The sequence below is a fragment of the Neovison vison genome, chromosome 6 (assembly GCF_020171115.1).
Source record: "Neovison vison isolate M4711 chromosome 6, ASM_NN_V1, whole genome shotgun sequence".
NCBI lineage: Eukaryota > Metazoa > Chordata > Mammalia > Carnivora > Mustelidae > Neogale > Neogale vison.
The window spans coordinates 173406450-173431885 of NC_058096.1; the positions used below are offsets into that span (position 1 = coordinate 173406450).

The 25436-nt window shown below is 45.9% G+C and overlaps 1 protein-coding gene across 11 annotated transcripts in view; it reads left to right on the plus strand.

The window, feature by feature from the left end:
- Positions 1-25436, plus strand: part of SRGAP3 (SLIT-ROBO Rho GTPase activating protein 3) — a 258338-nt gene that overhangs the window by 138352 nt on the left and 94550 nt on the right. For all 11 annotated transcript variants that reach the window (XM_044253090.1, XM_044253091.1, XM_044253092.1 and 8 more), the window contains exon 3: positions 1067-1229. In XM_044253090.1, the coding sequence (XP_044109025.1) occupies positions 1067-1229 (163 nt within the window). The remainder of the gene's footprint in view (positions 1-1066; positions 1230-25436) is intronic.

Below are 25436 nucleotides of genomic sequence, written 5' to 3' on the forward strand. Positions count from 1 at the left end.
TGCCTATCAACCATCCCCCTTCCCACCCCGGGAAGCAGAGTGAGGGAGGAATCAGGTTTAGGGGGCAAGAACCACCACGTATGGGAATGTGAGAGTATGGGTTTGATTTTGGTTTCTAATTACCCTTCCCTCTTTCTTCCTGGAGAATAGGATGTAGATACCCTCTACTGTGGATGGCAGAGGGGCTTTGGGAAAACATAGACAAGAGAGGGATAACACCCCAGCTAATTTTTCAAAAACATCCCGTTTCTCAAGCCTTGGGAAAATATGATAGGTAGATCTCTGGTTCTCAGACTTTAGCATGAATCAGAATCCCTAAGAGGGTGTGTTAGAACCCAGACTGCCCCCTCTAGAGTTTGTGATTCAGCAGATCTGGGAGTGGAGCTTGAGAATCTGCGTTTCTAACAAGATTCCCGGTGATATAGCAGCTGGACTGAGGACCACACTCTGAGAACCCCTGCTTTAGCACAACACCCATCTTACTGGATGCTAAGAATCTCTCAATTGTTACAGGGGAAAGGTTATTTGTCTTATATGTACTTTACCCAAGCATCCCATTTGGCAAGATGAGTTAACATCCTCCTAAATATAGAACCTGAAACCCTCCAAGCCCCCAGTTCCATGGAGAGCAAAGACATGTGTTTCCAAGAGGCCATGAGACAAAAGCTGGCCCTGGGAGAAGACAGAAGGGTTCAGGGAGTCAGGGAAGGGAAAACTTTTTGTTTTTCCACTGCATAAGTTTAGAACTAATGCAAGTATTTCAAACACAATTGATTATTTCTTAGCCTCACGGGAGGCAGCTTCTGCCCAGAAGGGAGTGATGCACATAGCAAATGCCACAAGCGGTGGGAGAGGAGAATGGGATAGGCCTTAGAGCCCAAAAGTACTGGATTTGGCCCCAGCACTGCTCTGGGACCTTCGAGGGGGGATTGCTTTACCAGCCGTGAATGTGTTCTAATGAAACTGAGCTCGAAATGGTCATGAGGGTCAAAGTGGATGACAATGCAGAACACTGTGTGGGTGACAGTTCCAGTGAAGCCAACCTGAGCTGCCTTGGTTTCCACAGGAAGGACCAGTACCTCCTCTCGCCCGTGAACTGTTGGTATCTGGTCCTGCATCAGACCAGGCGGGAGAGTCGAGATCATGCCACCCTCAATGACATCTTCATGAACAACGTCATCGTCCGCCTCTCACAGATCAGCGAGGATGTCATCAGACTCTTCAAAAAGGTGGGCAAGAGGGCCACTCCACCTGCTCAGATATCTCTGCCCCAGGCTGACCATGACAAAATTGCCAGCTAGATATGGTTTGGGGGTGTAGGAACAGGAGGGCATGTGTGTTGTAGGGTTCAAGGGCCAAGGGCTAGATGTGGTGTCCCAGACTCTGAGTCTGAATCCTAGATATGGCTGGTGGCCTCAGCCACTTCAGCCACCACCTGCACAAAAATAAAAATATCTGCATGGTTGGCAAGTACCACATGTTCATCATAGGAAATTTGGAAAGATGGCCATGAGCACACACAAAAATTAAAATCACCAGGAATGTTATCACTATAATCATCACTTTGGTGCCATAGGGATTTCTTTATACAAACATAGGCAAATACATTTTCTGTTAAGTTCTCATATGTATATGTTTTCCACAATACATTTCCTGAATGAGATGAGACTGCATATATGATTTTACTCTCTGCTTATGTCATACGATAAATTATTTAACACTGCATCACAAAATTTTTGCATGTCAGTAAATTTATTTCTATGCCATTTTTAATGATTCTGTAGTATTTCCTGATACAACTTACTGTAATTTGTTTAATCAATCTTTTATTGTTGAACACTCAGCTTATTTCCATTATTTTACTCTTCTAAATAACACTGGGGTGAGCTGCTTTGTATGTTTGCTTTTGTCACATTCACTGCCATTATCTTATGGTTAGTTTCTGCAACAGGACCTTTTAGGTCAAAAGTTTGCTCATTTTTAAGGTTTTGTTTTTTTTTTTAAAAGGTTATTTATTTATTTATTTGACAGAGAGAGATCACAAGTAGGCAGAGAGGCAGGCAGAGAGAGAGAGAGGAGGAAGCAGGCTTCCTGCTGAGCAGAGAGCCCGATGCGGTACTCTATCCCAGGATGCTGAGATCATGACCTGAGCCGAAGGCAGCGGCTCAACCCACTGAGCCACCCAGGCGCCCCTCATTTTTAAGGTTTTTAACAAAGTGCATGGTTGCTTTCAGGAGGTTTTACTCATATAAATGCCCAGAAGGCCAGTGCGCAGGGAGCAGTCACTTGTATGTGCCCCGACTTGTCTGTGTCCCAAGCTCCTTGCACAGTCCCTGGCAAACACCAGACGCTGTGGAAATGTTTGTAGAACTGAACCCACCTCTGTGGATTTCAGTTTCCTTCTCTGCAAAATGGGCTCATCCTCTAGCCTCTGTGAGCCTCCTCTTCTGTGTTGGTCAGAAGGAGTTAAGATCAACTACATCCCAGGGACAGAGTGAGGGTTGAAGGAAACTGCAGTGGCGTGAAGTGGGGGGAGGTGTTGTTGAGGGAGTGGCTCAGGGTGCGGTCTCTCGGTCGAGAGTTCTTAAATTTCTGGATTCATGATCCTGGTTCCTTCGTTTACTAGCTGGGTGTCCGGGCATTGTTACTTTAACTCTGTGTCTCAGTTTCTTCATTTGTGAGATGGGGATAAAAAGACACACAGGGCAGTGGGGAGGATTAAGAAGGTGTTAACCCCGAAAAGTTAGGCATGGAGAATGAGTGTTCAGGCAAGCTGACTACCATTGTACCAACCAGTCCGTAAGACTGTTACTACTAAAATTATCGAGGCCGTCTGTTCTTGCCAGGCGCCAATTTTAGGGATTAGGTGACCTGGGATTGCTAGAAGCACAGGGAAGAGGACAAGTTGATTTGAAATGTAATAATCTGTCTGTGGTCTGTATTTGGATTGTCCACTTGGAGGATGACTTCTACAGTGGAACTGTAATCACAGGCTTGTTCCCTCCCACTGCACAATTTGCGCTCGTCCCTTCCCGGGGCCGTGTTTATGAAATGCCATCCAAGTTGAATATTTGTGTAAGCAAACATAATTAGAAAGGTAAATACAGGGCAATAAAGAAAAAAAACCATGGTGGTTTGCAAAGCCAGGCTGAGGTGAATCCGGTCACTTACTCTGGTCCTAAGCTCCCGCCTGCGCCTGCTGTCACATCTTTTTTCCTGGGTGGGAGTGACTCGCAGAGAAAGGGTCATCAGGGCCGTTAGGAAACGAAGGGTCTTTTTCCTGACTGAGCCCTGGGACAAGTGAGATAAATCTTTTCAGTTCTCATTTAGGCTGACAGCAGCATCATTGGTGATGGAGGTTAACAGGGTAGAAAATAATGAAAAAAGGTCGACAGCTGAGCTTCTGGCTGCCTCGTTACCAGGCCACAGCTGGGAGGGGAACAAAGGAAGCGACCTGGCCCCTGTGGGCTGGGAGAGAGCTGGGGATGGGCCTGGCTGGCTGACTTAACACAGTGCCGTCCCTTTGTGTCACATCAGTGATAGATAATCTCGGCACCGAGGCTGCCCTCCTTCTGTACTAATAGATCCCGCAGACCTTGGTACAACAAGGGGGCCAGCCCCTGGTCAGACTGGGGGGGGCGGTCGTCAGTCACCCCACTCTATAGATGAGGAGGTCTAGCCCACAAACCTGCAAGAGAACCCAGACTTGTCCACTTTTGGCCTGTGGTCACCACCAGCAGGAGGCAGTATGGCTGGGTTTTGGGAGTTTGTTCCAGAACTGCTCCTCACTGACTTATGAACCTGGGCAAGTCTCTGAGCCCTCTGAGCCTCCACGTTGACATCTGGGAGATGGAGGCAGTGACAGTGCCCACTTCAGGGGCCTGCTTGGAAGAGCCGAGGTAGGCCAAGTGTCCAGCACAGGCCTGGTATCCAGCAGGTACTCATTCAATGGCGGCTCAATCTTGATCCTAAAGAATTGGACCACCTCCCCATTCCTGAGCTGGGTCCTAGGACTCTGGTGGGTGTTCCCACCAACTCATGCTCTGCAGGAGATGAGAGTAGCTTCCAGGCCAGGTGTCCTTCCTGGGCTTGGGACTGGGGCAGCGACTCTGCCTGCTGGCTTTTCCCAGACTCAGGATGCTCTTTGACTTTATAACTTACCTCCTCACGATGCTCCAGCCCCCCTTTCACAGTGCAGTCTCCTCTGATGACTAGAGGCAGCACTTCAAATTCTGTGAGCCATCCCAGCATTCCTGTGGGTGGGTGGACAAATGCTTGCAGGTGGCCCTTGCTTTAAGTGTCAGATAAAGATCTGTCATAGCAAAAGGAACTGGCTGAGACCTTAGACACCATCCTAGTGGTCAGGGCTCTTATGGTGAAACATGGCTCAGCTGGCTTGAAGGAAGAAAGGCACTTAACCTCCAGAGCCGAGGCGTTGGGGCTTCAGGGGCACAAAAGAACTTCATTTCTCTGCAACTCTGCTCCGATTTTCTCTGTTTTCTAATATTTTTTTGGCATGGGGTGAAGGGCTCTCTTGTAGTCTCTCTCCATGTGGTCATGGAGACAACTGTGTCCTCTCTCCATGTGGTAAGAGACAACCGCATGGCCTCTGCAGCTCTGGGCTCACATTCCCACCTGCTTCAAGTCCTATAAAAATTGAGAGAGCTTGTCTCCCAGAATGGAGCCTTCTGGGTGCTGACTGCCCAGCATGGGTCACGCTTGCTCTCCTGGAGCTGCCCCGGTGGCCAGCAAGATGCTGTGCTCTGACCGATGGGGCCTGGAAACATCCCCACTCCGAAGCTGGGTGTGCATTCAACTCCACCCAACCCATGGAGTCTTCTTACAAGAAGGGAGAGGGGTGCCTGGGTGGCTCAATTAAGCATCTGATTCTTCATTTTGGCTCAGTTCACCCTCTCAGGGTCATGAGCTCGAGCCCTGCATTGGGCTCTACTTAAGATTCTCTCTTCCTCTGCCCCACCCACCCCACCCCTGCTTGCTTTTGCTTGTCTCCCTCTCTTAAAAAAATAAAGGAGGGAGAAATAAAACAATAGATGTCCAGTAGGTCTCTGTTCCAGTCCCTTTATCATCCTCTGAAGTTTTCCCTCTGCTAGATGTCCCTCATAAAGGACCTTCATTATCTCTCACAATGGCTCGTTCCATTTGGGATCAATCATGATTAATAGAAAAGGGAAATCTCAGTGTTGACACTCATGGTCCTGGTTACATCCTGAGGGCCACACAGATCAGTCCACATGGAAACTTGTCTGTTGCTTGAGGACAGAAATCATGACCGCCCCCCAGCCAGGTCTTCCCCACCTCTGGGTAGATAATCCAGGTCCCTTCAGTTTTCCCCTGTGATTTGGCTTTGTGTTTTCCCCTCAACCTAGGTCACACCCTAAACTTTCCTAGCCTGCACAAGTTAACATTCAGAACCATTCAGAATACACAAGGAAGGTTTGACCAGCTAAGAGTAGAGCAGGGCTCTCTAGACCCATTATTTCTAATAATGAAATCTATGCAGGCATTTGCTTTTTTGACCTTAGTCTCGCCACATGGTTGGCTCCCTCTGAGCTACCTGCGTGAATCCCCAGGTATTTTCATGCCACCTGTTTTTTAAATGTCTTACAAATTCTGTACTTGTGTTTCTTTATATTTGGTCTTTTAAAACTTCATTTTATTTGATTCTGGTCAAATGGGATCAGTGTTTTTATTTAAGTGATTTTTCAAGCAGCAATAGGGTAACTTTTCTAAGAGGTCCTAATTCCTCCTCTTTGGGGAAAGCCTGTTTTATAGCTTCTCCATGTTTCCCTCTGTGATACCTTCTGCTGTGTGTCAATTCTTTAACCCCATGTTTGAGTCTTCTTAACCTTCTTAGTGGAGAGGTAGAAAGTGGGTCAGAGGGTTGAGGGTGAGTTCTTAGTGGGGATGACCTTTGAGTTGGGCATTGAAGGATGAATAGGAATCTGCCAAGTGGGGAAAGGAGGTTCAAAGTTCAGTGTTCAGAGAAAGTCAAGGGCAAAGGGGTAGAGTATATCATGATGGAGGTCCAAGGCAACTCAGAAGGGATGCTGCAAAATGTCAGGTGTCCACTGATTTTGGTTCTTAAGGACAATCTGCATGGCCCTCACTATGTTAAGAAAAATTAAACCAATATTTAAAAACTGGGATATTTCACATAAAAATTAGCACTTTGTGTTTCTCTTAAAAAATTAGAAGTTCTGAGGTGCATCTGGGTGGCGAAGCTGGTTAAACATTTGACTCTTGATTTTGACTCAGGTCATGATCTCAGGATCATGAGATTGAGCCCCATGTTGGGCTCTGTGCTCAGCAGGGAGTCTGTTGAAGATTCTCTCTCTCTTTCTCATTCTTCCTCTGCACTTTGCCCCCTGTGCATACTCTCTCTAAAATAACAAATAAATTAAAGGAATAAAAATAAAAAAAGAAACTTTGCCAATATCAGATCCACATGGGTTGTCCATATTTGGTAGTAGTTGGCTGGAACTGAGTAGCTGGTAGCCCCTTTAGACAGGGTACACTGTCCCCACCATCCCAGGGTCCCTGCTGTTGTCTGGTGTAGCACACCTGCTTGGCTCCTTTATTTTGCCTCCCTGGCCCTCTCTGCATTTGAATTTGTGGCCTCATTTTTAAGCATGATCCACAAATTTGAGCATCAGAAACACCACCTGGTGGTCTTGTTAAACAGGTTGCTAGGCCCCATTGCCACAGGGTCTGATTTGGGAGAGTGGAGAATGGCCCCAGAATCTGCCTTTCTCAGAAGCTCCCCAGTGATGCTGCTGCTGCTGCTGCTGCTGCAGTCTGGGGACCGCATATGGAGAATGACTTACCTTGTTCTACAGATGAGGAAACTGAGGCCTACCTCTGGTAAGCACAGAGTCTGGCCCCAAACACAGGTTTTCCACGCCAGCTCCTGTACTGAATCCGCTCACCTCTCCAGAGCCCCGGTGGGGAGGGTCCATCTGCATCCTGCCTGCTTTCCCTTCCTGCCCCTATGGTGTCTGAGACGGGGCATGGAAGCCCATTCATTCCATTTTCAGTCTCAGCCTCCTTAACAATAGCCATCCATTATTCTATGCTCTGATGCCTGCAGAATTTAATTACTTGCCTGGCCGTGAAGTGAATTTGATTGTTGGGAACTGTGGCGTTCTGGAGGAAGCACTAATGAGGAAAGACTCTTAGCAGAGACGACAAGGCATCTGGGGGGCTGGTGTTTGAAAGCAGCCATTCACTGTGTGGCAATAGGTCTTGTCTTCAGTGAGGTTTTCGTTCCCGCCTCGAAGATGTCCGTCGCATTTCATAAATAAATCAGGGCTTTTGTGCCCAATAATTGCCTTGCTTTGTAACCAAGATCAAAAGCACCCATGGCCTTGGATTCAAAGCCAAGTTTATTTTTTATTTCTTGGTTGCAGGAGAGAGTGAGGGTTTGCATGCTGGCGGGTCCAGCTAGGAGGCCTGAATAGAGAGAGAGAGAGAAAGAGAGAGAGAGACAGCAAAGTGGGCAAACTTCCAAGGGAATGAGAAACCTTCAGCCAATCCCCACTGGCTACCAGGGAGACAAAGTCATGAACACTCACTCTGCTAGTAGAGCCTGCTGAGCTGGGCTGGTCCCCATCAGGCATTCTCAACTCATTCGATAAACATATATCGGTGCTATCATGATGGTAGGTAAACAATAATTATAGAAAGCAAACAGTGAGTGCTTACTGTGTGCTGGGCTCTGGGCTAAGCACTCCATAGATACTCAATTCTGAAAGCCTAAGTGCAAGATGCCATCACCATCCCATTTTACAGATGAGGGAACTGATACTCATAAAGGTGAGCTGGGATTTGAGTTCAGATGTGACTGACTGGAGCCCATGCTTGGTGGTAGATAGTTGCTAAAGAAGACAGAGATGAGTCAGACACATCGCCCTCTTGGGGAGATCACTCTAGAACACTGTAGAACAGAAGCAAAGACACAGGTGTGTAACTGTGATTCGAGTACAGCAGAGAAGGACATGGGTGCAGAGGGAGAACTTCTAATCTGGGCTGGGGGTTGGAGCTCGGAGAAGGCTGAATGTTGGGGATGCAGAATTTGAAGTGAGTCTCGAAGGATTAGGATTTGTTCCAGTGCGGGTTCCCCCAGGAAGCCAGGATTATAATGCAGAAGTATATTAGTGAGTACTCTTGGGGGTCTCCACCTGCAGAAGGAAAGAAGGAAAGCAGGAGGCAGTGAATGGAGAAGTTGTGCTTTGGTGCAGTCTCAACTAAAGCCTCAGTTGACTCCTACAGGGGAGCTCCAAAGTTGGGTGGCCCTTCTGAGTTCTCCTGAGTAGGGGCGAGGAGACTGGGCCTTTATACCTTCTTATTGCTCCTAGAAGCGGGCATGGTCTTGAGCGGATACCTCTTTAGTTAAGGCATTTCCAAAGAGGGCCAACAGCTGGGGTGTCTGCCAGTAGTTCTTCTCACAGCTAGGGAGCTAAATACTGTGCACCTGAAAGGGACCTGGGTGGCGTGTCACTATGTCCACATAGATACGCAGGGATTTGAGAAAAGTCAGACACAGGAGTCCAGACCACAGCAAAGGCTAGTGGACAGAAGTTTCTGGGTGCTGCAGCATGGACAGGTAGGTTGGTGTTGCTGTTTGGTACAGTGCTTAGGGCTGTAGACAGATTCTCTGGCTCAGTCCTGGTTCTGCCACTTTCTGGCCTTGTGAGCTCAGCCTAAACTCTTGATCTTCTAAGTTTTGTCATCCTCTTTTTTTTTTTTTAAAGATTTTATTTATTTATTTGACAGACAGAGATCACAAGTAGGTGGAGAGGCAGGCAGGGAGAGAGAGGAAGGGAAGCAGGCTCCCTGCTGAGCAGAGAGCCCGATGCGGGGCTCGATCCCAGGACCATGAGATCATGACCTGAGCCAAAGGCAGAGGCTCAACCCACTGAGCCACCCAGGCACCCCAGTTTTGTCATTTTCAAGATGAAGCTAATAATAACCTCCTTTATGGGGTTGTTGTAAGGATTGAAAAAAGATGATCTGAAACCACTAGCTGGTACACGGTAAGCAATCAGTAAATATTAGCTATTATTAGGAAGGTTCTTGGGGTTTTGAGAGAGAACATAGGGAGACTTAAGTTTGGAGATGCAGTGAAGAAGTATTTTATTCTGGGCACACAGGTTAAACAAAGGGTAAGATATAAGAAAATATGCTCGGGAAGCCACTCACTGATTAGTTCTAAATGATGGTGGCCTTGTCTCTTTTATAACCTCATTTCTTTTTCTTGCCTTATATTGGCTAGGAACTCCATCTAGGAATGGGAGAGAAATGGTATTTTTAATTTTTTAAAAAGATTTATTTATTTGAGAAAGAGAGACAGAGAGAGAAAGAGAACAAGCCCATGAGCAAGTGCAGGGAGGGGCAAAAGGAGAGAGAGAATCCTGAAGCAGACTCCCCAGTGAGTGCTCAGCCTGATGTGGGGCTCAATCCCAGGACCCTGAGATCATGACCCGGGCCTAGATCAAGAGTGGACCACTTACCCAACTGAGCCACCTGGGTGCCCCGGTATTTTGACTTTGAAAAGTCATGCTTCTAACTCTTCATCATTTAGGACAAAAACTCTTAGCAAATAGAAATAAATAGGAACATCCTTAGCCTGTGAGGATATTTATCAAAAGCCTACAGCAAATATCATACTTCCCACTGAAGAGAATTCAGTAAAATGGCTTGCTACAGAAATTAATAATGTTCCTGTATGTCAGCTATGTCCAATTAGAAAATGTAATTTAAAAAGTGCGTACATCAGAAAACAAGAATGATTGAAAATTAATGCCATTACTGCTACAAATTAGCTACATCCTGGAAGTTTTGATGAGTGATGCTTTCATTGTCATGTGGATATAAATATTTCATAATTTCCATGGCAACTTCTTCTTTGACCCATGCATTATTCAGAACTATGTTTATTTTAGTTCCAAAGGTTTTTTTTTTTAAAGCTTTGCACTTACTTTTACTTTCTAACTTTATCTCCATGTGCTAAGAAAATAAGATCTGTAGGTTGTATTTTTGTATTTTTTATTTTTGTTGAAGCATTTGCCTTATCAGATATCAAGATTTCCTCTATAGTGATAGTCAGGAAAATAGCAGGTACTAGAGGAGCACTAGGTCCGCTGACTAATGGGAGAACAGAACCTTTTGCAAATGGGAGCAGAGTAAGTGGCAGTGGTACATTATGGATTGGTCACGGGGGAGTGTAGACTCTTTGAAAATAGGGTGGATTCCATTGGTTGTCATTTTGGGGGTTAAGTTTAGGAAATGATTTTATACATACACACACATATATATATTTTTTGTATAGAAAAATAAAACCTCTACCTTAGTTCACAAAAATATATTCTAGATAGATTAAAGCACTAGAGGTGAGAAGCAGAACTTTGAAACTATAGAAGAAAATATAGGAGGTTATATTTAAAACCTTGGTAGTAGGAAAAGAAACATAAAAAGGAATGTTTCTTCTGCCTAAAGGAAACATAAAAAAGCAAAAACTGTAAAGAAAAATACTGATAAATGCTGTTATACAAAAAATTTAAAAAATCTTCCTACAACAATAATAAGTAAAGACAAAACAAAAAGAAACATAGTTTGACTCCTATTAGATTGGTTGGACAGTCCTAAGTGCCGACAAGAGGGGCGTAAGAGGGGCTCTCATAACCTCCTAATAAACATGCAAATCGGTCCAGCCCCTTTGGAAAACAACTGGGCAGCATCTAGCAACAGTGAGTGAAGAGGTATCCCCCCTATGACCCAGCAATTCCATTTTTAAGATCTATAAAAATATTCTAGCATATCACACAGACACACACACACACACACACACACACACACCCTTTGTATGAGGGTGTTTGCTACAATAGTGTTTATAGTAAAGAAACAGAAAAATCATCTAAATGTCCATCACGAAGGGGATGGCTAAATAAGCTATAGTTAGTTCTGCAGTGGGCTAACATACAATCCGGAAGATAAAGGAATAAGATTTGTATGTATCATACAAAACTGGAAAATAAAATGTTGAGTGAAAAAAGCAAGATGAGCTATGATTTTTTTTTAAATGTTTGCTTTTTTTTTTTTTTAAGATTTTATTTATTTATTTGACAGAGAGAGAGCACAAGTAGGCAGAGTGGCAGGCAGAGGGGAAGAGAGAAGCAGGCTCCCTGCCGAGCCAGGAGCCCAATGTGGGACTCGATCCCAGGACCCTGGGGTCATGACCTGAGCCGAAGGCAGCCACTTAACTGATTGAGCCACCCAGGTGTCCCAAGTGATGATGTTTTTAAACAAGTTAAAATGGAAAGTAATAGTTCATATCGTTTATATTGTGAGATGGTGTGACTTAAGGCTATGCAAAGGTGGGCTATGTAAGAAGACGCACTAGCTGAAGAGGAGCGGTTGAGGAATAAGGGAGGAAGAGAGGGAACAAAGACCACTCCGGTTGTATCTGAATATTGTAATGTTTTGCTTTCTAAGAGCATTTGAAGCCAAAATGGAAAAATCCAATTTGGATGGCAAGTTCATGACCATTTGTTATTGTTCTCTCTACTCTTCTGTATGTTTGAAATATTGGAGAACTGCAATTAAGGGGGGCAAAAAGCAAGAGCAGTTGGAGACAGATAAGGGAAGCCCTTGGATCTTAGAATGAGGAGTTGGGCTTTATTTTCTAGACATTGGAGAATCACTAAAGGCTCTTGCATACGGGATGACATAATCAGAGCCAAGTTTAAGAATGGTTAATTTGGGGGACGCCTGGGTGGCGCAGTTGGTTGGACGACTGCCTTCGGCTCAGGGCGTGATCCTGGAGTCCCGGGATCGAGTCCCACATCAGGCTCCCAGCTCCATGGGGAGTCTGCTTCGCTCTCTGACCTTCTCCTCGCTCATGCTCTCTCTCACTGTCTCTCTCAAATAAATAAATAAAATCTTTAAAAAAAAATAAAAAATAAAAAACGTTAAAAAAAAAAGAATGGTTAATTTGGTATATCTGATGGCTTTGAAAGAGAGATGCTGGGCTCAGGGAGAGCAGTTACATGTTATTACACATATACACTTACAGTGCAGATTGGTGGTGAAGGGTAGTAGGAACCTGGATCAGGGAGGGCGATACGAGAATAGAAATGAAGGAAGGGATGGATGGGCAGGTAGAGGTGGATGGGGAAGCTTATGGGTAGACAGGAGGATGGCTAGAGGAGGCACTGGCTGGATGAGTAGACTGGTGGATAGGGGAATGGGTACAAAGGTGTTGGATAGATGGGTACAGATATTTCTTTTTCAAAGATTTTATTTCTTTATTTGAGAGAGAGAGAGAGTGCAAGTGGGGGCAGGAGCAGAGGGAGAGGGACAAGCAGACTCCTTGAGTACGGAGCCTGGCGCGGGGCTTGATCCCATGACCCCGAGATGACGATCTGAGCTGCAATCAAGAGTCAGACACTTAACTGACTGAACCACCCAGGCGCCCCGGGTGCATTCCTTTTTGAAGTGCCAATGCAATTTTCATGACATCTTGTTCACAGACAGTGCCAGTGGAATAGATCAGATGATGAAATGACAAGGAGGTGAAAGTCATGTCTTGGGTCAGTGATGCAGCAGTAATAAGCGATTAATCATGTTTTTTTTTTTTTTTTTTTTTTTTTTTTTTTTTTTTATTTTTTTTTTCCCAATTTATTTATTTTCAGAAAAACAGTATTCATTATTTTTTCACCACACCCAGTGCTCCATGCAAGCTGTGCCCTCTATAATACCCACCACCTGGTACCCCAACCTCCCACCCCCCCGCCACTTCAAACCCCTCAGACTGTTTTTCAGAGTCCATAGTCTCTCATGGTTCACCTCCCCTTCCAATTTACCCAAATTCCCTACTACTCTCTAACGCCCCTTGTCCTCCATGCTATTGGTTATGCTCCACAAATGAGTGAAACCATATGATAATTGACTCTCTCTGCTTGACTTATTTCACTCAGCATAATCTCTTCCAGTCCCGTCCATGTTGCTACAAAAGTTGGATATTCGTCCTTTCTGATGGAGGCATAATACTCCATAGTGTATATGGACCACATCTTCCTTATCCATTCATCCGTTGAAGGGCATCTTGGTTCTTTCCATAGTTTGGCGACTGTGGCCATTGCTGCTATAAACATTGGGGTACAGATGGCCCTTCTTTTCACGACATCTGTATCTTTGGGGTAAATACCCAGGAGTGCAATTGCAGGGTCGTAGGGAAGCTCTATTTTTAATTTCTTGAGGAATCGCCACACTGTTCTCCAAAGAGGCTGCGCCAACTTGCATTCCCACCAACAGTGTAAGAGGGTTCCCCTTTCTCCACATCCTCTCCAACACATGTTGTTTCCTGTTTTGTTAATTTTGGCCATTCTAACTGGTGTAAGGTGATATCTCAATGTGGTTTTAATTTGAATCTCCCTGAGGGCTAATGATGATGAGCATTTTTTCATGTGTCTGATAGCCATTTGTATTTCTTGATTGGAGAAGTGTCTGTTCATATCTTCTGCCCATTTTTTGATGTGTTTGTCTGTTTCGTGTGGGTTGAGTTTGAGGAGTTCATTATAGATCCTGGATATCAACCTTTTGTCTGTACTGTCATTTGCAAATATCTTCTCCCATTCCGTGGGTTGCCTCTTTGTTTTTTTGACTGTTTCCTTTGCTGTGCAGAAGCTTTTGATTTTGATGAAGTCCCAGAAGTCTATTTTCGCTTTTGTTTCCTTTGCCTTTGGAGACGTATCTTGAAAGAAGTTGCTGTGGCTGATATCGAAGAGATTACTGCCTATGTTCTCCTCTAAGATTCTGATAGATTCCTGTCTCACGTTGAGGTCTTTTATCCATTTTGAGTTGATCTTTGTGTACGGTGTAAGAGAATGGTCGAGTTTCATTCTTCTACATATAGCTGTCCAGTTTTCCCAGCACCATTTATTGAAGAGACTGTCTTTTTTCCACTGTATATTTTTTCCTGTTTTGTCGAAGATTAATTGACCATAGAGTTGAGGGTCCATATCAGGGCTCTCTACTCTGTTCCACTGGTCTATGTGTCTGTTTTTATGCCAGTACCATGCTGTCTTGGTGATCACAGCTTTGTAATAAAGCTTGAAATCAGGTAAGGTGATGCCGCCAGCTTTATTTTTGTTTTTCAATGTTTCCTTAGCGATTCGGGGTCTCTTCTGATTCCATACAAATTTTTGGATTATTTGCTCCAGCTCTTTGAAGAATGCCGGTGGAATTTTGATCGGAATGGCATTAAAAGTATAGATTGCTCTAGGCAGTATAGACATTTTAACGATGTTTATTCTTCCGATCCAAGAGCATGGAATGGTCTTCCATCTTTTTGTGTCTTCTTCAATTTCTTTCATGAGTGTTCTATAGTTCCTCAAGTATAGATCCTTTACCTCTTTAGTTAGGTTTATTCCCAGGTATCTTATGGTTCTTGGTGCTATAGTAAATGGAATCGATTCTCTAATTTCCCTTTCTGTATTTTCCTTGTTAGTGTATAAGAAAGCCACTGATTTCTGCACATTGACTTTGTATCCTGCCACGCTGCTGAATTGCTGTATGAGTTCTAGTAGTTTGGGGGTGGAGTCTTTTGGGTTTTCCATATAAAGAATCATGTCATCTGCGAAGAGAGAGAGTTTGACTTCTTCATTACCAATTTGGATACCTTTTATTTCTCTCTGTTGTCTGATTGCTGTTGCTAGGACTTCTAATACTATGTTGAACAAGAGTGGTGAAAGTGGGCATCCTTGTCTTGTTCCTGATCTCAACGGGAAGGCTGCAAGCTTTTTCCCATTGAGGATGATATTTGCTGTGGGTCTTTCATAGATAGATTTGATGAGGTTCAGGAATGTTCCCTCTATCCCTATACTTTGAAGCGTTTTAATCAGGAACGGATGTTGGATTTTGTCAAATGCTTTTTCTGCATCAATTGAGAGGACCATGTGGTTCTTCTCTCTTCTCCTATTAATTTGTTGTATCACATTGATTGATTTACGAATGTTGAACCATCCTTGTAGCCCAGGGATGAATCCCACCTGATCATGGTGGATAATCTTTTTAATGTGTTGTTGGATCCTGTTGGCTAGGATCTTGTTGAGAATCTTAGCATCCATATTCATCAGTGATATTGGTCTGAAATTCTCCTTTTTGGTATGGTCCTTGCCTGGTTTGGGGATCAGGGTAATGCTGGCTTCATAGAAAGAGTCTGGAAGCTTTCCTTCTGCTTCAATTTTTTGAAACAGCTTCAGGAGAATAGGTGTTATTTCTTCTTGGAAGGTTTGGTAGAATTCCCCAGGGAATCCGTCAGGTCCTGGGCTCTTGTTTTTTGGGAGATTTTTGATCACTGCTTCAATCTCGTTATTAGATATCGGTCTATTCAGGTTGTCGATTTCTTCCTGGTTCAATTTTGGTAGTTTATATTTTTCCAGGAATGCATCCATTTCATCAAGGTTGCTAAGCTTATTGGCATATAACTGTTCGTAGTAACTTCTGATGATTGTTTCTACTTCCTTGGTGTTAGTTGTGATCTCTCCCCTTTCATTCATAATTTTATGAATTTGGGATTTCTCTCTTTTCTTTTGGATTAGTGTAGCCAGTGGCTTATCGATCTTATTGATTCTTTCAAAAAACCAGCTTCTAGTTTCATTGATACGTTCTACTGTATCTCTGGTTTCTCCCTCATTGATCTCAGCTCTAATCTTGATGATTTCCCTTCTTATGTGTGGAGTTGGTTTGATTTGTTGTTGATCCTCCAGTTCTTTAAGGTGTAGAGACAGCTGGTGTGTTCTGGATTTTTCAATTTTTTTGAGCAAGGCTTGGATGGCTATATATTTTCCCCTTAGGACCGCCTTTGCTGTATCCCATAGGTTTTGGACCGAAGTGTCTTCATTCTCATTGGTTTCCATGAATTGTTTCAGTTCTTCTTTGATCTCCTGGTTGATCCAAGCATTCTTAAGCAAGGTGGTCTTTAGCTTCCAGGTGTTTGAGTTCCTTCGGAACTTTTCCTTGTGATTGAGCTCCAGTTTCAAAGCATTGTGATCTGAGAATATGCAGGGAATAATCTCAGTCTTTTGGTATCGGCTGAGTCCTGATTTGTGACCCAGTATGTGGTCTATTCTGGAGAAGGTTCCGTGTGCACTTGAGAAGAATGAGTATTCTGCTGTTTTAGGGTGGAATGTTCTGTATATATCTATGAGGTCCATCTGGTCCAATGTGTCGTTCAATGCTCTTGTTTCTTTATTGATTTTCTGCTTCGATGATCTGTCTAATTCTGAAAGAGGCGTGTTAAGATCACCTACGATTAGTGTATTCATATCAATATGACTCTTTATCTTGATTAACAGTTTTCTTAAGTAATTGGCTGCTCCCATATTGGGAGCATAGATATTTACAATTGTTAGATCATCTTGGTGGATAGTCCCTTTAAGGATTATGTAGTGTCCTTCTGTATCTCTGACTACAGTCTTTAGTTTGAAGTCTAATTTATCTGATATGAGAATCGCTACCCCAGCCTTCTTTTGAGTCCCATTGGCATGAAAGATGCTTCTCCACCCCTTCACTTTCAGTCTGCGTGTATCTTTAGGTTCAAAATGGGTCTCTTGTAGACAGCATATGGATGGGTCCTGTCGTTTTATCCAATCTGCAACCCTGTGCCGTTTTATGGGTGCATTGAGGCCATTCACATTGAGAGTGATTATTGATAGATACGTTTTTATTGACATCGAGTTACCTTTGAAGTCTTTCTTTCTGTAGACTGTCTCTATATTTCTGTTCAATGCTATTCTTGGGATTTTTCCTCTTTTATAGAACCCCCCTTAATATTTCCTGCAGTATCGGCTTGGTGGTTGCATAGTCTTTTAAGTCTTGCCGGTCTTGGAAACTCTTTATCTCTCCATCCATTTTGAATGTCAGTCTTGCTGGATAAAGTATTCTTGGCTGCATGTTCTTCTCATTTAGTGCCCTGAATATATCTTGCCAGCCTCTTCTGGCTTGCCAGGTCTCTGTGGACAGGTCTGACGTTATTCTGATGGGCTTCCCTCTGTAAGTAAGGAGCCTCTTTGCCCTGGCAGCTTTCAAGAGATTGTACCTACAATTATAATTTCTCAATTTGACTATCAGGTGTCGTGATGTTTTTTTGGAGTGTATAATCTTGGGTGGAGACCGTTCAGCCTCTAGTACATGAACGCTGGTTTCATTCGCAAGATTCGGAAAGTTTTCATGAAGGACTTGTTCCACGACATCTTCTAGACTTCTTTCTTTCTCCTCCCCTTCAGGAATTCCAATAATTCTGACGTTGGAACGCTTCATGGCATCACTTATTTCCCTAATTCTGCTTTCGTGGGATCTAAGCTGTTTGTTCCAGGCTTCCTCCTGATCCTTTCTCTCTATCTGTTTGTCTTCCAGATCACTAATTCTATCTTCTGTCTCAGTTACCCTAGCTTTGAGAGAGTTTAGATTGGATTGGAACTCATTGAGAGCATTGTGGACCTCCTCCCTGGTAGCTTTAAGCTCCGCCCTAACATTGTGAACATCCTGTCTGGTCGCTTTCAGTTCGGCTCTAATCAATTCTGTTTGGTCATCCATGGCTTTCTCCAACCTAGCTATTGCCTGGATAATTGTTAGCCTGAATTCTCTTTCCGACATATTGTCTATGTTGATAGCCGTTAGCTCTGTTGCGGAAGGTCCATCCTCTGTATTTTTCTTCTGTTGGGCATTCCTCCTCCTAGTCATTTTGGTGGGAGAAGACTGAACAGATGTAGCTGGATGTATCAACTCTGGTGCAGTCAAGGTGCACCCTGGAACACTTCCTGATCTCCGTCTCAGAAGCCTCAGTCTGGGTGCAGAAGCTGAATAAATTCCCCCTTGGATGCTGGCAGTGCAGGTTCCAAGTTAAAGACCCTGGGGGCGCAGGATCTTTTGCTCGTCCCCAAAGCCAAGGCAGTGGCGGCTGTCTGGGAGCTCCTGACCGCCAGAGAGGTTCCAAGCAGCGATCGCACACTGAGATTTTGCCGCAGGCCCGGGCTGGGAGTGCCCGGCTTGCGCGCACCTCTTTTCAGAGGCGGCTGTGGGTCGGTCGCGCGTCTGGGGCACTGAGAACGGGGCGCTGGTCCGTAAGCCGCAGGCTGGGCTTTTGCGCGCCTCTGTCCGGGGAAGAGTTTCGCGGGCGCGAGGCTTAGACTTTGAAACAATGGCCCGGGTCAAGAAGCGCCCCAGGGCCTTAGAAACCCAGGAGAGCTGGAGCGACGTGCACGCGCATCTCAAGCTTTGTGGTAGGGCTAGCGCGCGTTCTGCAGACCGGCTCCCATCCCCTCACAGGAGCCGGAACCCCGCGCTCTGGGGCACGCTGGCGGCTTAGGGACCAGGAGCCGGTTTCTCCGCCGCACTCTCTCTGCCTCCGCGCCGGGGAGGCCGTCTGGGACCGGGGACTCAAGCCCCTGTCCCTAGCCGCCCCGATTCCCACAGTTTGCCCCCGCGATCCTTTGCTCTTTTGGAGTGCTTTCAACCAGTCTCCGAGTTAATGCTGGTCCCCAGACTCAGGGCACTCTCGCTCGTATCGGGGTATTACTTTCGCACCGGTCGCCTCTGGTGGCTCCCTCCCCCTTTTGTTTATCTTCCGATATCAGTCCGCTGTTCCCATTCCGCTTTACCTGCTCACTGGCGTCTTCTGCCCCTGTAGAGATCCAGACGTGTATAATTCTGATCTCAGGCTGATTTCATGGGTGATCAGAGTTCTTTGGTAGGTAATCAGCTCACTTTGGGGTACCAGCTGAAAAGACGCCTCTTCCTAGTACCCCGCCATCTTGTCCCCCCTCCCAAAAGCGATTAATCATGTTTTGAATCCAACAAATAAGCCTGACCACATTTGTATTCACCTGAGAGATCATGTGTGTGTGTGGGGGGGAAACAGCTCAAAACTCAGTGCTTTGGGGTTTTCATAGGTCCTGGTTTTTCAGGAAGATAGCATTGTCATGCTCCCCAGGACACAGACTCCCCTTCTCTCACTCTCAATTTTTCTCTCCTTATCTGTAAGACATTCATGGCAATAAAGGAAGGAAAGAAGGAAGGAAGGAAGGAAGGAAGGAAGGAAGGAAGGAAGGAAGGAAGGGAAGGAAAGGAAAGAAGACAGACTTACATCAGGGACATAGTCCAGAAAGATTACTCCTGAATATGTTCTGCTTCCACAGAGACTCAGGCCAGCAATTCAACCCATCTCCTTTGGCTTTGACCTGGAGGCCAGGGGAAGGGCAGGGACGTGGTCACAGATAACAGAAGTTTCTGTAAAATGGCACTTGGCACTGTGTGTTATCTGATATTTACGATGATCCAAAGCAGAGCCTTGTAAATGTCAGCATGCTCTTTATACTAAAGGCAGAGGAGTATCCACATTTTATAATTATTTTGGAATGTTTGGGGAAAAGAATTCTAAAGGTGCAGAGAGTGCTAACCTTTCCAGTGGAGGCAGCAGCGTGGAGTGGTTTAGGGAATCACATCTACCAGCTCTATGGTCTTGGGCAAATGACTCTACGTTCCCTGAGCTCCTGTGTCCTCATCTTTAAAGGGGGGTGGTGAGTGATTTAATGATGGTGTGCCTCCCATAGAGGGCTGATATTAGGCTTAAGTGAGGTGTTGTCTGTAAAGCAGGTGTCACTGGGCCTGGCACATCCTGCGAGATCAATGAACAATAGCTATTATTATTGTCATTATCTATACTGACAAGTATTAGTAGTAATTGTAGTCTGAAGCAGTATTATTACCAATGATAATAAGTATCATTGGTAATAATACTTAGTATTACCAGGAGAGATCCAGAAACTCCTAGCCTGTGAGGTCACTTGTTCATAATCCTTCCGAGGTATGCTTGGACTTCCTCAGACCGGTTATTGTAAGCATTTCTGAAAGTGGAAGCCCTCTGCAAACAGCGTCCCAGAGAGATGCTGGGAGTGATTATAAGGGGAGGACAGTGATATTGCCAGGCTCCTGTGTATGCATCGTTGCGGGGGTGGGGGTGTACTTACCATTGCCCAGCACCTGTGATGAGTGGTCCCTGGGCCTTCCTGCTTCCTGCAGTCTCATCCCAGCCCCGGCAACAGGGGGAAGAGTTCAGGGCTCCAGTGTGCATTCCAGACTCTTGTGCAGATGACAGCATTTGGAGCTGCAACACTGGGAGACATAGACTAGTGTGGGAAAGGGAGGAAAAGCAGGAGGTGTCCAGGGCCAGGGAAGGGAGGACAATGGAGGAGAGGGGAAGAGTAACAAGGGTTCAGATGGAAGGTGGAGCAGAGACTAGGCTACGGGTGATGCTTGGGGACGAGGGGCCAGGACGTGGCAGAATGCCCGCAGCCCAGTTATTGGCAAGCTAGGACACAGCTGGGAGAAACAGCCAGCTAGCCGTCCAAAACTGCTGTTTCCAGGGATAGGCTGACCTTACGGGACAAACTAGAGAAGCCCCATCCCTCTGAGACACGCCTTTTCAGCCTTTGCTTGGGAAATAAGATCACAATTGCTCTGGGAGATGGCCAGTGTTACATATATCATATATTTAAATAGAGAACATCTGTGGGTCTCAAGTTTTGTTATTTGCGTAGAAAACAAGCAGGAGGGTGGAAACCCAGTGGAATTTAGATCTAAAGGAGAGAAAAGAAATTTTTAATGTAGTTTTGTTTATTTGTTTCCTTTTGTTTGCTTGGAGCCCCAGAACTAGGAAAGCCTCCTTTGAACTGTCTCCAAAGTCCCCCAAAATGAGCACATCTAGTTGAGCAAAGAGAGATAAACCTTGCTGGAGCAGCCCTGCTCAGGTGGAAGAGAGGCCCCATGGATAACTGAGAGTTGAGGAAGCCTCTGTCTCACTCCCTGCTTTAACATTTTCTTGGGGATTGTTTAGAATGGTTTCCTTTAGAGAAGCGGAGAGAGTCCTGTCATTAAAATTCAACTTTTTTGGATGGTATTATTTTTCTAGACTTTAGCACTGGAAATGACCCACCTGTTAGTTTGCTTTTTAAAAATAGAAATTGGGGTGCCCGAGTGGCTTCCTCAGGTAAGCAGCTGCCTTTGGCTCAGGTCATGATCCCAGGGTCCTAGGATGGCGTCCCATGTCAGGCTCCCTGCTCCGCGGGGAGCCTGCTTCTCTCTCTGCCTGCCACTTCCCCTGCTTGTGCTGTCTCTCTCTCCCCCTCACTCTCTTTCTGACAAATAAAATAAATAAAATGTTAAAAAAAATAAATAAAAATAGAACTTCTCAAATACAGCTCAGGAAGTCCCAGGACCTATAGTAACAGTTTTTGAGGGTTTCCCCCAAAAGTATGATTAGCCCTGCATTGAAAAAAATAAATCAATCACCCATGGCAAGGTTTTTACAGGGCAAATAAATTGATTTTGCTCAGGAACTGTTGTGTCAAAAATTTTTTTGAGAGTCAATCCCACATTGACATGAATGTGTGGGGTTTTTTTTTTTTTGGAAAAAAAAATGAGAGAGATTTTAAAAAGCTCCTTTTGCTCTTTTCTGGTTCCCGATTGCTTCTGCGTATTAGTTAGCTCTTAAGCAAGCATTTATAGAGTTCCTCTATATGCAAGTCTTAGTGACCAGAACTACAGGAAGCCACAGTCCCAGGCTTTAATAAGCTTATGCTGTAGTTGGTTGGAATTGGTCCTTTTGCAGGAAAGCTTGTACTTGGAGGGTTTTCAGGAGGCTCTCTTGCTCTGTGGACCTTTGGGTATATTCAGACTGACACAAGCTCAGATTATATCAGTATTCTTTCACTTCAGCAGAAATGATCACCTATTGGACCCTCTAAACTGAAAGGCCAGAGGTGAAGTCTTGTTTGGACTTCATGAGATCTAGGATGCTCATCCTGTTGTCGGGGCCTCGACTCACCTTGTGGTGGGCAAGACGGCTGCAGGTAGCCCGAGACTCCTGACATCCTAGCTTAGCAACCCCAGAGAAGGGAGGATCTGAGAGTGTGGCTGTTAGAAAGCTCCTGGGGAGGAGTCTCACTGGCTCAGCCTGGAGTATATTTCTGTGCCTGGGCCAGTCACTAGACACAAGGTGCTGGGGGTATTCTGGTCAGGCTGGGTCCCTTGACTGATGGACCATCCTGTATGGTGATGCAAGCAGGGGGTCTGTCTCGCCATATCTCATCAGCTGTTATCAGGAGAAGGAGAAAGGGAGAAGTGAGAGGTGGTCATCATGGCTGATGTCTTTCTAGCAGGGCAGGTGGGCCAAGAAGGACCAGGCTAAGGAGAACCAGGTCTGCCCACAAGTGGGAACGAGAACCATGGATGTAGATTCCTGCACCGATGGTGGGAAAGTACACGGGATGGGCAGGTGGTGTCCTGGCGGAAGCCACACCCTCCTTCGTACCTTCTTTATGGCCAGGACTCATTGCCCTTACAGCCTTGCCATGGCTTCTTTCATCTGTGTGCCTACATCTCATGCCAAGCCATACAGAAGCAGACCAAAGACGACATGACAAATGCCATCTCTGGAGTCAGACCAGTCAAAAGCTGAATTCCGGCTCTGCCACTCCCTAGCTGTGCAACCCGGGGCAAGTCGCTCCCCCCGTCTGATTCTCCAGCCCTCGTCTCTCAAGTGGGCATCCTAATAGTACCTACCTTTAAGGTTTCATTAGGTAATGTATGGAAGTGACTTTGGAAGGTATTCAGCAAATAGAAAGTACATCACAAGTGCTAGCTGTAGTGGATAAAGCACAGATGGTGTCTCATTCACTTTTGGGTCTTTCGTACCTAGTTGGGGCTGGTATCCAGTAAGTATTCATTCAATAAGTGCTTGTGTAGATGGCCAGATGAGGAGCTGGCCACAGAGTTACAAGAGGTGGTAGTACAGGCAGGAGGATGGGAACGGGGGGAGGGGGGACTCTGAGAATTTACAGCAGACAATGGTGTTGGGGTCCGTGGGGGGAGCCAGGGGTTTGGGTCTCAGAATTCAGACTCTTCAGTGGCTCTCAACTGTCAGGGTAGGAGCAGGGCACTTGTTAAAAAGTCACTGTCCCAGGGTCCATCTTAGCAGGTCTGGGATCACTGTCTTTGACAAGGATTAAGGGATTTGGAGGGCTGCCCCCTAGATACCCCACTGGTTTCTGGGTCACAAACTCAGATGTCTCCCTGGGCCAGATGGGTGACGTGGATGGGTGAATGGAGATGCTGGGCGCTGTGGCCAACCAGAGAGCACAAGCCTCATCTAGAGGGAGCCATCCTCCAAGCGGGGACTCGATATTGCCAGGTCTCCTAGTTTTTTCAAGAGAGGCTGAAAATCAAGACTTGTAAATGGAATTTCCTGACTTTTTTAGATGCTGAGAAACAAGTTAGATTTTTGAAAACACCAAAAGGCCAAATAAAACATGTCTGTTGGCCAGAGAAGAGCTGCCACTTGGAGTCCTTGGTCTAGGGCCGTGGTTCTCACCCAGGGCGGTTTTGCACCCCAGGGAACATTTGGCTGCATCTTGTCCCAGCTTGGGTGGGGATAGGGAATGCTACTGGCATCTAGTGGTTAGAGGCCCGGGATGTTGCTAACCCCCCTTCAATACACACGCCATTGCTTCCACCTCAGAGAGTTAGGTGGCCAGAAATGATGTTGAACTGGCATGAGTTGTGGGCAGAAGAAAGAGGCAGGGCCAGAGACATCTGCCACCTGATTTTTACAGAGACAGGACTCTGCCCTTCAACCCTGAGGAGCCCCGGCTGCCATGGCTGGGCCCTTGTTAGTCAGGTAGAATTGTTTTTTCCAGTGTGCACACTTCTGATAGAAAAGCAGCCTGCCACCCCCAACCTCTACAGGCATGAAAGTCATGCTAAAAATTCGAACAATGAGTGCTAATACATTGCCACTTGGGTCCCCAAGGGCTGGGTGTGATGGTCTGCTCAACGTTATCAGGGTTTTGGCCTCCTGTTCCTGGTGGAATGTTTAGTTTGGGCTCCTCATTCAGTAGTTTCTGGAAGTATAGTTGAGAATATTTCCCTTCCCAACCATAACAAAATAACTGTGCAGTTCAGTAACGATTTGCTGAGGGCCTGCTCTGTGGCCCGCCTGGTGCTCGGTGCTATGGGGCAGATGAACAGAGACTCGAGGGGGGGGTGTTCCACGTGGAGGCTTACCGTGCTGTGGAGAAAACCCAAGAACCAGACCGTGAGCCCTCCCCATGCAGTCCACCCTCCACACACTGGATGAAGCATTGTTCTGGGCACCAGTCTCTCCCACTTAGAAACATTCTGTGGCTCCAGTTCCACTCTGAATGCAGCCTGCCGTCCGTTAGCCTTGGTGATCTGACCCAGCGTCCATTTCAAGCTTACTTTCTGCTGTTCTGTTGGTGTGTGCCTCTCTTTGCAAACCAAACTTTGCCCTACACCCACTCTCCTGCCTTGCCCTTGCTCAGGCTGTGCCCCCCACCTGGAATGCCATCTCTGGCCATCCATGCACAGTGAGATGGCTCTGGTCATACTCCTCCGCCACCCTCTTTATCCTCTTTATCTTTCACCCTCTATAGCTCCGTCTGCCTCCGGCCTTATTTATGTTCTTGACCCTTGACCTACCAACTGGGAGATTCTCAAAGGAAAAGCTAATTAAAAATTCAACTATATGTTCCTTTTCTGGGCAACCTGCTGGCCTTGTCTCCGGCATCTGGTGGGTCCGCTCAGCCTGTGCTGCTAGCTCTTCATCTGTGCCTGGCCCAGTGCCGGGTGCTCCCATAAATGTCATCTCTGTGTCCTCACAAGGACTCTGTGACACTGGGCACAGCATCCTACTTTTACAGAAAAAAAACTAAGGCTAGAGGAGCTTTCACTTCATTCATTCACAGACTCATTCAGTATAGTTAATGAGCACCCACTGTGCCACAGGCTCTGTGGTATTGCAGGGACATGGGAGTGGGAAACCCAGGAAGCAGATCTGAGACAGCTGAAGTTGGCATCTAGCAGAATGGCGAGGGAACATTCTTGGGCTCCGCACTTTGGGAGGACAGGAGAGGGAGCGGACGAAGTCAAGCCATGCTGCAGGCAGCCTTGCTAGAAATCTTAGACAGCTCTGTGAGTAGATCTAAAGATGGAGAAGCCCTTTAGAGCTGTCCCAGTTGAGAGGGGAGAGGCAGACTTTTATGCCCCCCCCCACCCATTTGTCATCAGACAGAACCTGTTAGTGCTTGGAAGGGACGTTACCTTGTGTACTGAGGCCATCCCTGAAGTGTGCTCTCGGCTGGGGGCAGTCTGCTGGTAGCCCTCCCAGCAGCTGAGATATCTGACCACCTGCCCTCAGAGAGAAAAATCTCTTTGTGCTCATGGGGCCTTCATCCAAGTTGGGGAAACAAATGATCAATGAATTAACATGTTAAACAAGCAAGGGCATTACACGTCCCTTAATACGAAGGACAGAAACAGGTGCTCATTTTACATACAGG